The sequence below is a fragment of the Mytilus trossulus genome, chromosome 3 (genome assembly GCF_036588685.1).
Source record: "Mytilus trossulus isolate FHL-02 chromosome 3, PNRI_Mtr1.1.1.hap1, whole genome shotgun sequence".
NCBI classification, from domain to species: domain Eukaryota; kingdom Metazoa; phylum Mollusca; class Bivalvia; order Mytilida; family Mytilidae; genus Mytilus; species Mytilus trossulus.
In genome coordinates, this window is record NC_086375.1 from 92,545,989 (window position 1) to 92,561,630 (window position 15,642).

At 33.1% G+C, this 15,642-nt stretch overlaps 1 protein-coding gene across 1 annotated transcript in view; it reads left to right on the top strand.

Annotated features, from left to right (window-relative positions):
• LOC134712867 (elongation factor G, mitochondrial-like) overlaps positions 1-9,742 on the top strand; it is a 19,539-nt gene extending 9,797 nt beyond the window's left edge. The window contains exons 10-19 of the mRNA XM_063574837.1: positions 1,061-1,201; positions 1,818-1,919; positions 2,330-2,524; positions 3,597-3,679; positions 4,034-4,103; positions 5,068-5,160; positions 5,858-5,933; positions 7,073-7,141; positions 7,764-7,924; positions 8,824-9,742. Coding sequence (XP_063430907.1) covers positions 1,061-1,201; positions 1,818-1,919; positions 2,330-2,524; positions 3,597-3,679; positions 4,034-4,103; positions 5,068-5,160; positions 5,858-5,933; positions 7,073-7,141; positions 7,764-7,924; positions 8,824-9,000 — 1,167 coding nt within the window. The 3' untranslated portion in view covers positions 9,001-9,742. The remainder of the gene's footprint in view (positions 1-1,060; positions 1,202-1,817; positions 1,920-2,329; positions 2,525-3,596; positions 3,680-4,033; positions 4,104-5,067; positions 5,161-5,857; positions 5,934-7,072; positions 7,142-7,763; positions 7,925-8,823) is intronic.
• The last annotated feature ends 5,900 nt before the right edge of the window (positions 9,743-15,642 follow it).

Sequence of the window (15,642 nt, forward strand, 5' to 3'; positions counted from 1 at the left end):
CTTTTTAGTTAAATTTTAGATGGTTTCCGTGTAAAACGAAAGTGGCCACATTCCTGTTCATCCTTAATACTGAAATGTAAGTTGTATTTGATGATAATAAAGGTTGAGGGATGCGGCCACTTTCATTTTTGACAAAAAAACATCTGAAAAGTGACATTTTTTGGCATAATTGGTAAATTTTTCATATTTGAGCTTGAATTAGATCGTTTTTATTGACTAAATTAGTTAAAATCTTTCACATAAATTAATTGAATGAAATGAAATAGACATTTAAGTGTTTAAAAAATGGTCAAAATCTTTCGTCAGATGAACCTAAAATTTGAGGCCAAAATTGATCCTTACCGGACCTACTTCTTTGCAAATTGACACATTTTCCTGTTGAAATATACATTGTGTCTTGAAACACAATTTTATCTCTTGTAATGCTAATAATCTTTCATCTAAATAGCCTCATGAGTTCAGAAGATTGTTGTTTTACAGAAAGATTTCAGGGAATTATTTTCAGCTGGATAGTTGATCAGTTGACATATATGAACTATGTAATCATACGTTTTTTGATTGAGTTAAGTCTGCTAATTGATATTTTATCGTATGTTTTTATATGTTGTGATGTTATGCTATTGTTTCAGAAAAAGGGAGAAGGTTTGGGCCCATTAAAACCTTTAATCCCGCTGCAAATGTTTGCACCTGTCCTAAGTCAGGAATCTGATGTACAGTAGTTGTCGTTTGTTTATGTAATATATACGTGTTTCTCGTTTCTTGTTTTGTTTATATAGATTAGACCGTTGGTTTTCCCGTTTGAATGGTTTTACACTAGTAATTTTGGGGCCCTTTATAGCTTGTTGTTCGGTGTGAGCCAAGGCTCCGTGTTGAAGGCCGTACTTTAACCTATAATGGTTTAATTTTTAAATTGTTATTTGGATGGAGAGTTGTCTCATTGGCACTCACACCACATCTTCCTATATCTATATATTTTAGGATGGAAAGTGACCAGTTGAAAAATATTAGATTTATTTTGTGGTGAAAAGTGACCAGTTGTAAAATATTAGATTTATTTTAGGCTGGAAAGTATGGACAGTTGACATATATGAGATGTTATCAAGGTGGAATCAAAAAAGGAAGTGATGTCATTGTAAATGCACGAACAAATAAAAAGACCAAAGTTTCCCGTTTAGTCAGAATGAATGCAGATGAGATGGAGGTAGGTTAAATTTCTCCGTACAGGAATTTCTCTCGTAAAGAAATCTCCCCTTTATTGAATTATTAAAGTCAATATCTGCTACAAAGCTCAAATTTACTAATAAACATGACAATGTCACAATCTTTAATTATTTCCATAATGTAAAATAAGTAGATGTAGTATGATTGCCAATGAGACCACAACTCTCCACTAGAAACCAAATGACACACAAAATAACAACTACTGTGGATTCATTTATTTTCGTTGGTATCAATTTTCGTGGATGGTTGAAAACTTGCATATTCATGGATATTTGATTTCGTGGTTTTGACCTTCTCTGTATACAAAGCCTATTAAACATATGCATTTCGTTGAACAAGTGTGGCAGGGTCAAACTATTTTGAAGGTGAACCAAACTGGGACAATGATGAAACAGTACAACATAAGAACAAAATGTAAAATTAGTTGAAAAGGCCTAAACTCATCAGATTGATACAAAGCAAATACATCTAACAAAAACACAGTGGACTTGACAGGGTATATATACATACCTACAACAAAAAGACACAAAGTACAGATATGAAAATACTTAAAATGTATATCTAAGCATGTTTAAACTATACAATGTTTGTTTTAGGATATAACTGAGGCATATGCTGGAGATATTGTAGCTTTGTTTGGTGTTGAATGTGCTGGGGGTGACACATTTTTATCTAAAGGAACTTCTAACCTTTCACTGGTAAGCTAACTTAATCTGCATTTAATACAAATGTGTGTGTATGTTTTAAAGGTGCAAAATTTATGTATCATGTTAAATGTTTGTCTGCTTAATCTAACACTTTAGAGGTTCAATGACTTGTAGTTTGAACTATTCTAAGAGGAGGGATCAGATATATTATATGTTGTGAACTGAAAAACAAACAAAAGTAAAAGAACAGAATGATCAGGGAAAAATATATTGCTGTATTAAAACAGATCTTGATCTTTTAAAGAATTACTGGTTTGATAAAACAAAACAAAAATACTGTAACATGATTATATTTGTGTTATCAGGAATTGTAAAATGACTATGTTTGTTATTATAGGAATTGTAACATGATTATGTTTTTGATTACAGGAACTTTAACATGATTATGTTTGTGATTACAGGAATCTATGTTTGTACCTGATCCAGTTATTTCAATGTCTATAAAACCAGTAAACAGTAAAGATATAGAGAACTTTTCTAAAGGTATAAATAGATTTAGTAGAGAAGACCCTACATATCATGTGTTCTGGGATGATGAGGCCAAGGAGACTATCTGTTCTGGTATGGGTGAACTTCACCTGGATATTTATGCACAGGTAAATAAATTATGGTTACAGTCTGAACTTTCAGTAGGTTTTATAGTTAATGTTTTTAAGCCATTTCAGTATAAGAATAAGAAGAGGAACGAACATTACTTAGTACCAAAAGTTCAGAATTTATTTCACTTGTCTTTTATCTTTCAATAAACTAATTGTTCATCAGCAGAGGAATGGACAGAGTTGTAGTTATAACAGTAATGGCACCATTTTATTGCACTAAAAATGAACAAATACATGTAGACTTCTATTTAGAATGATATTAATTATTATCGCTATTTTGTGCATTTATCCTTTGATCTTTTTTTTGATAATTTTCATATCATGCTTCTCGCTTGAGATGGAAAATTTTTCGCTAGAAACTAAGGAGGCCACGTGGCATTGCTAATGAAATTGACATGAAATTGACAACGTCGTCATAGGTAAAATAGCGATAAACAGATTACTGTAAACCAACTTATTTTCGCGAGCAATTTATTTTCGCGACTTTCGTGAGTAGAAAAATAACGCGAATATAAATCGTCGCGAATATGTCAATCTTTGATCTTTACTAAATGAACTTCATCAAGTAAATCAGATAATCGCGAAATTAAATAGCCGCGAAGTGGTCAAGAAAGGGTACAACGCTAAATAAAGTATCAGTGAAAATAAGTTGGTTTACAGTATCATCTCAACTCGATTGATTTTCTCACTTTCGCTGTACCTGCTCAAACGGGAAAACCAATCTCGTTGAGATGATCAACGATAATCTATAAATATCCAAGTGAAAAAAAACTCACAAAAACGTTCAATTTGATATCTGGCAAAATGCATATGATGTTGCAATTTTAACTATGTCATCAAACACATGCTCCCCCATGGCTTACAGGAATTTAAAAATTATTTTGCTTACAAAGATCAAGCAAGAATAGTGCTATGTTTACAATGCAAAAGAAGAGCATCATATTTCATTTTGCAGCCTATTTATTGACCTCCAGGACCCATAGATGTTTACAGATGGATAAGATTACCTGTTTTTGTGTTCTTGGGTGCCTTTTTGAAATAGCTTTAGTATTTTTGTGACTATTTGTAGAGGTTAGAAAGAGAATATAGTTGTAAAGTGTCACTTGGAAAACCAAAGGTAGCATTCAGAGAATCTGTGGTAGATAAAATGGCGTAAGTAGATAAACTTATTTCAATAGTTTGGAATAACTTAAAAAGTATATAAGGTTCAGACAATGATTAAATTGTTAAAAATGTTTATGGAAAACAAGGTGATTTTTTATTCATAGAAATTTAAAGTTATTTATAGTTTTAAAAGTTGGATCATATTCTATTTTCTGTAGTTTCAATATGATAGTATTAATTTCATGCAACAAACAAGGGAGTCTATTTGCAATACTGAATAGAAAATTCAGATTAATCTGTAATCTGAAGGTGAAAGTTCAACATGTATAATTGGACTTCACCTTGCCCAGTCCAATCTAACCATGTAAACATGAATTATATGTTAAATATTTTTTTCGTTAGTTTTGATTACCAGCATAAGAAGCAATCTGGAGGAAGAGGGGAGTATGGTAGAGTAATAGGTTTTTTGGAGGTAATTAGTGTTTCAGTAGAGGTTTTTTTTCACCAAAAGTGGTAAAGAGAGGAATTTCTGTGTCTTTCCTTTAAATAAATGTCTGTGTTTCAAAGTATGTAATGAAAGGTAGTTTAAAGCTATGAAAAGATGTCAGCTAGAAAGCAGTGGCTCAGGCTGATCAGATCTTGTGTTGTTGCTGTCACCAGTGATACATTGGGAAATACTTAGAAAATGGGTTTATACTACTGTTAGACTTAAGCTGGTATGTAACACTTCGTCTAAAATTGATTTGGCTCGTTCAATATTCATAAAATTTTGACAAAATATTTACTTTGATCATTGGACTAAAATATGAAAATTTCAAAAAATTGAACCATGCACTTTGTCTACATAGCAATTTGGAAAACACTAATTTTGATCATTGAGATGCCTAATATTTCCTCAACAATAGCGTTCAGCTGATTTTATTGAGTTATTTCCCTGTAGTGGGGAGTACTATAGGGAGTAAATAGGGGTAAATGTGTGTGTAGAATAGCTAGTCGAAGATACTCATGCAGAAATGAAGACAGCTTACCACCAAAATGTTCTTTTTGTTTAGAATTAGAAAATTTGATATGTATCAATAGCATTCTTGTCAGACTTTATTATCTATGGTAAGGTCCATGCATAAAGATATGTCAGATTTACCCTAAAATAATTTTGTTCTTTTTTGGACGAAGTTGAAGGGAACTTTAAGTTTGCACTTTTTTTTCTTTGTGCAAAGTTATGTTCCTTAGACTTTGAAAATTCACTCAAATATTTGTTTAATTTTCCACATTTTTTTCCATCATGCTTGAAGTTATTTACTCGATTCTTGTTTTATAATAGTTTTATGACCAGTCATTTTATTCCAGTACAATGAATTATTAACTGGAGGGGGTTTATATGTTGCCAGCCAATACTAACAGAATGCTTGTTTTAACAGTTGTTTTATTTTTTTCAGCCCTTACCACCAGAGGCAAACACTAAACTAGAATTTTTAGATAAGACTGTGGGCACTAATGTTCCAAAGAATTTTATATCATCTATAAAACGGGTATGTATTTATTTTTACTATGCTACATCTTAAATGTTATATTCAAAAGGAATATAGCACCATGTAAAATATGGAAGATACACATCAAATTTAAATATGTGCAAAATCTTCATCTGAAGAGTATTTTAAAGTCAATTTGAAATTGAACTCCGTTTGGTGGACGAACGTCTGAGTGAATCATTTTGATAGAGTCCCTAGACTCAATTTTGTATACTGTAAATTCAGAAATGTAGTATGCATTCATAATTGTGATTTTTAAACAACAGACATCGATGCATAATTGATTATTGCAGTTTCAGGAAAATATTCATACAGATGAATGTATCCGATATCAAAATACCAGTTCCTATTGAGATTTTTGCCCAGTAACACTATAAGAATTGATAAAAAAAAAAACTTGCAGTACTTACTGAATTTATAGTATAAAGACATTACGTGTTAAAATATCTCAGTTTTTTTTCAACATTTAAATATAAATAGAAAAATTTCAGAATGAGTCAAATTTGCATATGCTGTAGGTTTTCTTTTAATGTATAAAATTCTAAAGTGAATACTGTAAATTCAGAATTTATTGTGAGGTTTTTATAAATGTGAATAATCTATCTTAACAGATTTATAATTGTGATGATCAAAAATTAATTTGCCAATGAAAGTGGCCATATGATATCACTTTACTTGTTTATTTGTTTATTTGTAGGGTTTCCTTAGAGCTTGTGATAAAGGCTATCTGACAGGAAATAAAGTGGCTGGTGTAAAGTTCACCTTAACAGATGGTTAGTTATTTATTATCTGTTGATAATTCATGTTATATTTAAGAAATAATTCATGGGGGCTTGAATATATCGTGATTTTACCACGGGTTGGCCCTTTATGACAAATATTTTACCCTGAGCGATAGCGAGGGGTAAAATATCGGCATAAAGGGACAACCCGTGGTAAAATCTAGATATATTCAAGCCCCCGTGAATTATTTCGATTCTAATAAGACAATTACGGCAATTCTTTTGGATCGAAACGCTCTAGGTGGGTCTAGGTGGAGGCAACATTTGCCGTTCCCATAAATTAACGCACTTATAGATTGGCGGTAGAGAACGGAGCAAACAGAATTAGTGACATGCTCAAACTGTTTACAATAACATATTTAGATAGATTTTAATGAATTTTAATGATAATTTACTTATATATCTTCTACGTATATAAAAAAGGGCTTATACCACATTTTAGCATCGTTTGTTTACGTTTCCTTGTTGTGATGATTTTCGGTATCAGAGGCGTGTATTTTCCCGTAAAATTATCAAATTATTACGTCATCATATTATGACGTCGTGTGCTTCATTCATAAACAATCATATGACGTGGGAGTACAATCGCAACAGCCCAACAAATATATTCATATTTTACCACGGGTGTGTACTCAAAGTGTTTGAAGGACGTCATGTTAGAATGAAAGACATGCGAAATCTCCCTATAGTAAAATAACAAAATATTCCAAATAGTGATATTGATTAAAAAAAGTGTTTTATTTATAAAATCTCTCTTTCAGCCTAATAGTAGTGTTTAATAGTTTACAATTCTGAGAAATTATTATTGTTTGATCCCATTTAAATAATAGCGTACTCGACATTACATAATTTGTGTACTTTACATTACTTTACATTACATACAATGATACCAAATCTTTTGGTATCATTGTATGTAAGAAGCCAAAAAACAACATTAAAATATATTTGAAGGCCCCCTTGATGGTTTTATGGAACTATAGGATCCATCTTGTACTATCTTGTACTTAAAACACCCATGGGCATTTTGAAAAGTTGGCAGGTATGCAAAAGCCTGACACATTACATTACATTACATACAATGATACCAAAAGCCTGACAATTTAATCTCAGTTGTGTACTTTACATTTTAGGAGCCCATCACATAGTGGATTCCAGTGACTGGTCCTTTGAACAAGCTGCATATTATGCTACTCAGGAATGTAAGTGCACAATATATATCTTTCAGTCTGGCTCTCCCTTCTTCATATTACAGGTGTTTGTTAGAATATGTGAAGCCGTCTATTATAAGCATATTTTTTTATGCTTTGCAAACAACAGTATAATGTTTGTTATTTCAGTATCAGTTTAACTTTTTGGAGTAAATTATTTTACTATTAAGATGTGGTCAAATAAAAATGAAACTTAGTACTTGGGGTAAGTAAAGTTAACTTAAAAAAAACAGTATATATTCCATGCTTTAAGCCCCAGTCACAAAACAGATCGTACAATTTTTTGTCATGGAATATCTATAAAATAGTTGTTGTGGCACTGTTGTGCAAATTTTTTTTTTAAATGGGTACACAGCAGAAAAAATATTGTAATTGTACTATCGTGGGTTTGTCGCAAGTCGGTAATGCAATAATGGTACGACAATCATGAATTTTTGGGGGCTTTACATATAATAATTCCAGTCAAGGAATAAGATTCTACTTTTTGTTTTCAGTACTAATTTTTCTTTATTTAGATTTATATCAAGAGAATTAGCATGAATAGAAACATTTACAAGAGTATTAGAAACTAACTGATAACACTTGATTCAGTCCTGTGTATCATTATTTATAGGTTTTACTGAGGGTGTTTGGAATGTGTTAGAACCTGTTATGTTAGTAGAGGTCAACTGTCCAGCAGAATACCAAGGACCAACCATGCAATGTATCACTAAAAGGAATGGTGTTATTATAGGAACAGATGCTAATGAAGGATACTTTACACTGTATTGTGAGGTAAGATGGGCTTAATTAAATTTTATCTTTTGTATTGTGAGGTAAAACATCCTTAATTGAATTTTATTCTTGTATTGTGATGGAATTTTCAGTACCTGAATTGTAAGGTAATATGGGATTAGTGGAATTTTATTCTCTACATACATCTTACCACATATTTTTTACTCTCTATTGTGCAGTAAGATATGCTGAGTTTGTGAGCAGCCCATTCAAGAGATATGTCATGATGAACCTCATTTTCATTATTTAAATGACTCAAAATTTACATAATCTTATGATCAGTAAGAGTGAACTGGCTTTCACTGTGAGCTATTTTTACTTTTGTTGATCAAAATTAAAAGTTAGGTTTTTGCTATATATTTCTCATAAAGATAGGGGTTTTTGTTTAGGAAAATTGCTGTTGTTATTGAAGTCCAATGAAATATAGATTATTGATGGTTTTTCAAATAAGAGGGTTGGTACTTAGCTACAACTTTTGAGGGGTGAACACACTGAGAGGAGATGTGGCTGGGAAACATCCTTAAGTTTGAAAGACCATTGATTATCTGTTTATCGCTATTTGCTATATGACATGGTTGATGTTTACATTGACAACAGGATGCACACCCTTAGTTTCTGACAATATTGTTCTATCAGAAGACAGTGACATGATATGAAAAATTATCTCTTAAAAATGAAAGGAAATACACTCACAAAAAATAGTGATAACACATCTTTATAAGATACATTGTAGCAATGTTAGAACATTGTAGCAATGTTAGAACATTGTAGCAATGTTAGAGTCCAGTTTAGTTTTTCTGGTTGGTTTAAATAAATGGATGAATTAAATTTTTGTTGATAATTTTATAATTGCTTTGAATAGAAAGAACAAATAATATTGTTTTGTTTATATTTTTCAGGTTGCTTTAAATGAAATGTTTGGATTTTCAACGGAGTTACGATCACTGACTCAGGGTAAAGGAGAATTTGTGATGGAATTCAGTAAATATTGTCCAGCTACTCCACAAACACAAGAAACACTTATACAAGATTATCAAGATAGTCTAGAAAAAACTAAAACCAAAAAGAAAAATTGATACACATTTATAATTAGGATCAAATGAATTTCAAAATAACTTGTTTGTTAGAACGATCAGTGATAGTGATCATGTTCTGTTTTGATGCAGTCATGATGTTTGGCTACTTATAGTTTGTATAGCACATACAGCGGATTAAAAGTGGGAACTATGTCTAGTCACGGATGATCTGACACATGGTCAGTGTGGTTTTAATGACAATATTAAAGCTGATCACACATGATCTTATAGTCATTATGGTTTGTATGTCAGAACACTGACTGAAGACATATGGTCATTGTGACGTGTATCGTAAGATCTAAGACTGATCACATGTGTTTAATGTGGATTATTTAATCATGTTAATGACAAATTTATGACTAATCCTATGCAGAATTAATTTTTAAGTATGTCAGAAAACTAAATCAAGGTTCTGAATACTAATAATAGATTAAAATAAAGGAAGGTCATATTCTGGAAAATGTTGTTTTAAGTTACTTTGAAAAATTGATTAAGCAGTTAACAAGATAGTCACTTAACCTTTGTATAATCAGTGTGTTATGTTAAGAATTTCTAATTTTAAAATTGTATTTCAAAAGAAGAAAAAGCTCAAATATATAATTTTCAGTTTGTAGAATTGGATATTGATACAGTAGCTAAACACCTTTTGTTTTTTTTTAAATATGATAATAATAATACTTGACGTTCTTCACATTCTCATAGTGTAAAAATTGTATTTCACATCAATTTTTAATTTTATCAGTCTCATTGTCACTCGTTTTCCTCTATTATTTTATGAATAAACTATTTATTTATTTTAATGAACATTGTTTGTTACTGTTACCTACTGATCAGCATAATTATCACATCAGCTTAGAAGGTCAGAGGATTTATTACCTGTCAAAATCATATCAATGTTTATGACCCACTTAGGAGCATACTAGTAATGTTTTCAGTCTGTTCAACTTTTGTTCACGGTAGTTTTTGATGAAGTTAAAATCCAATCAACTTAAAAGTTAGTACACATGTTGCCTATGATATGATCTTTCTAATGTAATGCCAAATTACAGTTTGACCCCAATTTCACATCCAATTGAACCTAAAAAATGATAGTGCTTGTGGGGCATCTGTGAACTATGGACACAATCTTGTTCTTTCAGTTTTAATATCTAAGGATTTGACAGTTAAGACTTTGTTCATATCTTTCAAACAGAACACAGTGGCATGGTCAATATTCAAGTTTCAAAGTGAATTGCAATCTCACTAAACAACAAAAAAACATGTAATGGCATGTACAGTGACCAAAAGCGTGTACTTGCCAAAATTCTTGCCTGAATACCATTGAAAAAGCATGTATAACATGTGAATATCGTGAGTTGGCAACTATGTTTTTACTCACATGATCAGAATCAGGAAATTTTTATAAACCTATTCATGTTTGAATGTAAAATTGTCAAAACAATGAACTTAAAATTTATTCTTTAGTCAATATACTTATATTTATAAGCTAACAATAATATTAAGCTCAAGGCTGCACTATTACATTTAGCTCTACACATCACTGTTGCAGACATGATATTTAACTCAGTCCATAGCTGTTGTACACATGATATTTAGCTCAGTCCTCACTCCATAGCTGTCGTACACATGCTATTTAGCTCAGTCCATTGCTGTTGTACACATGATATTTAGCTCAGTCCTCACTCCATCGCTGTTGTACACATGATATTTAGCTCAGTCCGTTGCTGTTGTACACATGATATTTAGCTCAGTCCTCACTCCATTGCTGTTGTACACATGATATTTAGCCCAGTCCTCACTCCATTGCTGTTGTACACATGATATTTAGCTCAGTCCATAGTTGTTGTACACACGATATTTAGCTCAGTCCATAGTTGTTGTACACATGATATTCAGCTCCATCCATTGGTGTTGAAGCCATGATATTCAGCTCAGCCCATTGTTACTGAAGACATGATATTAAGCTAAGTCTATTGCTGTTGAAGAAATTATATTCAGCTCAGTCCATTGCTATGAAAGACATGTTAATTAGCACAGCCCATTGCTATTGCATACATAGTATTTAGCTAAGTTCACTGCTATTGAAGACATAAAATTTAGACCAATACATTGCTGTTGAACACAAGATATTTAGCTCAGTCTTTTGCTGTTGAAAACCTGCGATTTAGCTCAGTCCTCACTCCATAGCTTTTGTAGACATGATATTCAGCTCAGTCCATTGGTGTTGTATAGACATGATAATAAGTACAGACCATTGCTGTTAAAGACATAATATTTAGCTCAGCCCATTGCTGTTAAAGACATAATATTTAGCTCAGTCCATTGCTGTTGTAGACGTGATATTTAGCTCAGTCCATTGCTGTTGTTGACATGATATTCAGCTCAGCCCACTGCTGTTAAAGACATAATATTTAGCTCAGTCCATTGCTGTTGTAGACATGATATTTAGCTCAGTCCTCACTCCATAGTTGTTGTAGACAAGGTATTTAGCTCAGTCCATTGGTGTTGAAGCCATGATATTCAGCTCAGCCTATTGTTACTGAAGATATGCTATTTAGCTAAGTCTAATGTTGTTGTAGAAATTATATTCAGCTCAGCACATTGCTGTGAAAGACATGAAGTTTAGCTCAGTCCATATTTGTTGTAGACATGGTATTTAGCTCAGTCCCTTGGTGTTGAAGCCATGATATTTAACCCAGTTCATTGCCATTGAAGGCATGATAATAAGACCAGTACATTGCTGTTGTAGTTATGATATATAGATCAGTATATTGCTGTTGTAGACATGCTATTTAGCTCTGTTCATTGCTTTTGGAGCCATGATATTCAGCTCAGCCCATTGTTACTGAAGACATGATATTTAGCTCAGTCCATTGCTATTGAAGACATGATAATTAGCACAGCCCATTGCTGTTGCATACATAGTATTAAACTCTGTACATTTTTTTTGAAGACATGATATTTAGCTCAGTCCATTGCTGTTGAAGAAATGATATTTAACTCAGTATATTGCTGTTCAAGACATGATATTTAGCTCAGGCCATTGCTATTGAAGACATGATATTCAGCTCAGCCCATTGCTATTGAAGACATGATATTTAGCTCAGTCCATTCCTGTTGTAGACATGATATTTAACTCAGTCCATTGCTGCTAAAGACATGAAATTTAGACCAGTCCATTGTTATTGAAGACGTGATATATAGCTCAGTTCATTGCTATTGAAGACAAGATATTTAGCTCAGCCCATTGCTGTTATAGACATGATATTTAGCTCAGTCCATTGCTGCTAAAGACATGATATTTAGCTCAGTTCATTGCTGCTAAAGACATGATATTTAGCTCTGTTCATTGCTGCTAAAGACATGATATTTAGCTCTGTTCATTGCTGCTAAAGACATGATATTTAGCTCAGTTCATTGCTGCTAAAGACATGATAATTAAATCAGTTCATTGCTTTTGAAGACATGAAATTTAGACCAGTACATTGCTGTTGTAGACATGATATATAGCTCTATGTTTTGCTGATGAAGGCATGGTATTAAGATCAGTCCGTTGTTGTTGAAGACATGATATTTAGCTGAAAACATTGCTATTGAAGACATGATATTTAGCCCAGTCAATGGCTGTTGAAGACCAGTTATTTAGCTCAGTCTATTGCTGTATTAGACATGATAGTAAGCCCAGTCAATGAGTACTGGAAAATTGCATATTGATATAAAAAGGACATCCTTATGCCAGTAACTGAAAGCCCTCAAAGAAAATACATAGTTCTAATTCAAACAGAACTTTGTTGGTTTTTTTGGCAACGAATGTCTTTTATTTGGATAATTCCTGAAATAACGAAATAGAATTTGTGAGCCATTTTACTTTGTGAAATAAGTGGAAGGGATGAGTCACTCAAATAGGTCATGGGGCAGAAACGGCAACTTTAAAAAGGGTTTCCAACCATATGTCCCTATTCAAAAGCATTGATCGTCCAAAAAAAAAGGTTCCAATACCAGGAACTCCCATTGATCGGCCACCGAGTTCACGATTTCCAGCTTCTGTTGGATAAGGCCACTCTTACCTTAAGAGGATGGATGTGATGTAAGGGATGTGGGCGTCAAGTTGGTTACCTATTCCCTATTCCCTATTCGTTACCTATTCCCTATTCCCTATTCGTTACCTATTCGTTACCTATTCCCTATTCCCTATTCGTTACCTATTCGTTACCTATTCCCTATTCCCTATTCGTTGCCTATTCGTTACCTATTCCCTATTCCCTATTCGTTGCCTATTCGTTACCTATTCCCTATTCCCTATTCGTTGCCTATTCGTTACCTATTCCCTATTCCCTATTCGTTGCCTATTCGTTACCTATTCCCTATTCCTTATTCGTTACCTATTCCCTATTCCCTATTCGTTACCTATTCGTTACCTATTCCCTATTCCCTATTCGTTACCTATTCGTTACTTATTTGATTTTTAATATTCTTCCCCCTTTTTAATTATGGCATGGAATAGTTTAATATGGCTGCCGTTACCTTGGAAACGGCACAATTTTGAAAAAAATCAGCTTTTGGTTTCTGGTGAACTGTTTGGATATGCTTCAACTCAGAATCATCATATTTTAAAACAATGTAGGTGCCCCCTATGTACAGGTGTTGGATGATTTTGGCGATCATTGGAACTACTATGTTGCTATGGAAACTACACCAAAATTTTCAAAATTCTCCAAATGCTCAAAACTTCATGAAACTTCACAGTAATGACGAGCAACATTGGTAGATGTGGCATTTGGAGTTGGAATTTTCAAAATAGGTCTTGTTACCATGAAAACAATACAAAAAGGTCTAAAATTTCAAAAATAAGAATTTTCAGCAAACTGGATGAAATTTTACAGGAATGGTAACTGGCATAGGCAGAGTTGGATTTTGAAGTTGGAATTTTCAAAATGGCCGCCGTAACCATGGAAACAGGAAAAATATCAAACATTTCAAAATGTAACTTTGCAAAAATGTTACTAGACATCTGTAGATGCTCTCTTTGACTTTGGAATTGTCAAAATGGCTGCCGCTCACCTGGTAATAGGGGGAAGGGTGCCATCCGTTATTGCTAGTAATTACAAAACTAGTTGTTAATACTCTTACATATGGTAATAGTTCTAAATTTGTTGAGGTAAAATGATCTTTTTATGGCCTATTTATATGTGTCTGTTCTCAACCGATCCTTTTACTTCATGTTCGATACGCATTTGTTCCTTACTTGTTTTTTTTATACGTTCTACCTTTTAACTGCTTTATGTCCGTATTTTTGAAGATGGATCTTGGTTCGACGGGATGAAAACAAACAATAACTACTTAATTTCAGTCTCTTGTCTAGGGACAGGCACATACTAACATAATGTGGTGGAGTTAAACATGTAAGCAGGGTGTACATCGTTTCGGAGCATGCTATTACCTTTGTTTAATTCGTTCGATCACTCACTTATAATTTGCTTATAATACGAGTATCTTACGTTGCACCCTTTAAAACATCATTTTCAATTGTTTTGTTGTCTCTGGTGGAAGATTTGGGCTCTTAGAGGCGATATAACTCTATAAGTGCATTTGAATCCGTTCCAGCGTTCTGAAAATACCCTGTTACCTATTCGTTACTTATTCGCTTTTAAAAAGTTTGTTGTACGTTGCACCTTTTAGAAAAGAATTTTCAATTAAGTTCATATCTTTGTTGGTAATAATGTGTTCTTATAGATGAAATACCCCTATTAGCACATATGTACTCGTTCTAGCACTCGGATAATACCCTGTTACTTATTCGTTCCTTATTTGCTTTTAATGCACGAGGCATACGTTGCACCTTGAAATAAATCGTTTTTAATTGTGTTCATGTCTCTGGTGGTAACAATGTGTTCTTAGAGATGAGATGACCCTATTAGAGCGCATGAACCCGTTCCAGCGCTCGGTTAATATTCTGTTACCTATTCGTTACCTATTTGTTACCTATTCGTTACCTATTCACTTACAACAAGTTTGTTGTACGTTGCACCTTTAAGAAAAGGATTTTTAATTGTCTCCATGTCTCTTGTGGTAACAATGTGTTCTTAGAGATGAAATTGCCCTATTAGCGCCCATGTACCCGTTCCAGCGCTCAGTAAATACCCTGTTACCTATTCGTTACCTATTCGCTTTTAAAACGTTTGTTGTACGTTGCAACTTTTAAAAAAGGATTTTCAATTGTGACCATGTCTCTGGTGGTAACAATTTGTTCTTAGAGATGAAATGACCCTATTAGAGCGCATGTACCCATTCCAGCGCTTGGTAAAAAACCTGTTACCTGTTACTTACTTCGCTTTTACTGCGCTGGGTATACGGTGCACCTTGAAATAAATCCTTTTTTAATTGTGTTCATGTCTCTGGTGGTAACAGTGTGTTCTTAGAGATGAAATGACCCTATAAGAGCGCATGAACCCGTTCCAGCGCTCGGTTAATACCTTGTTACCTATTCACTTATATTACGTTTGTTGTAAGTTGCACCTTTTAGAAAAGGATTTTTAATTGTCTACATGACTCTTGTGGTAACAATGTGTTCTAAGAGATGAAATTACCCTATTAGCGCGCATGTACCCGTTCCAACGCTCAGTAAATACCCTGTTACCTATT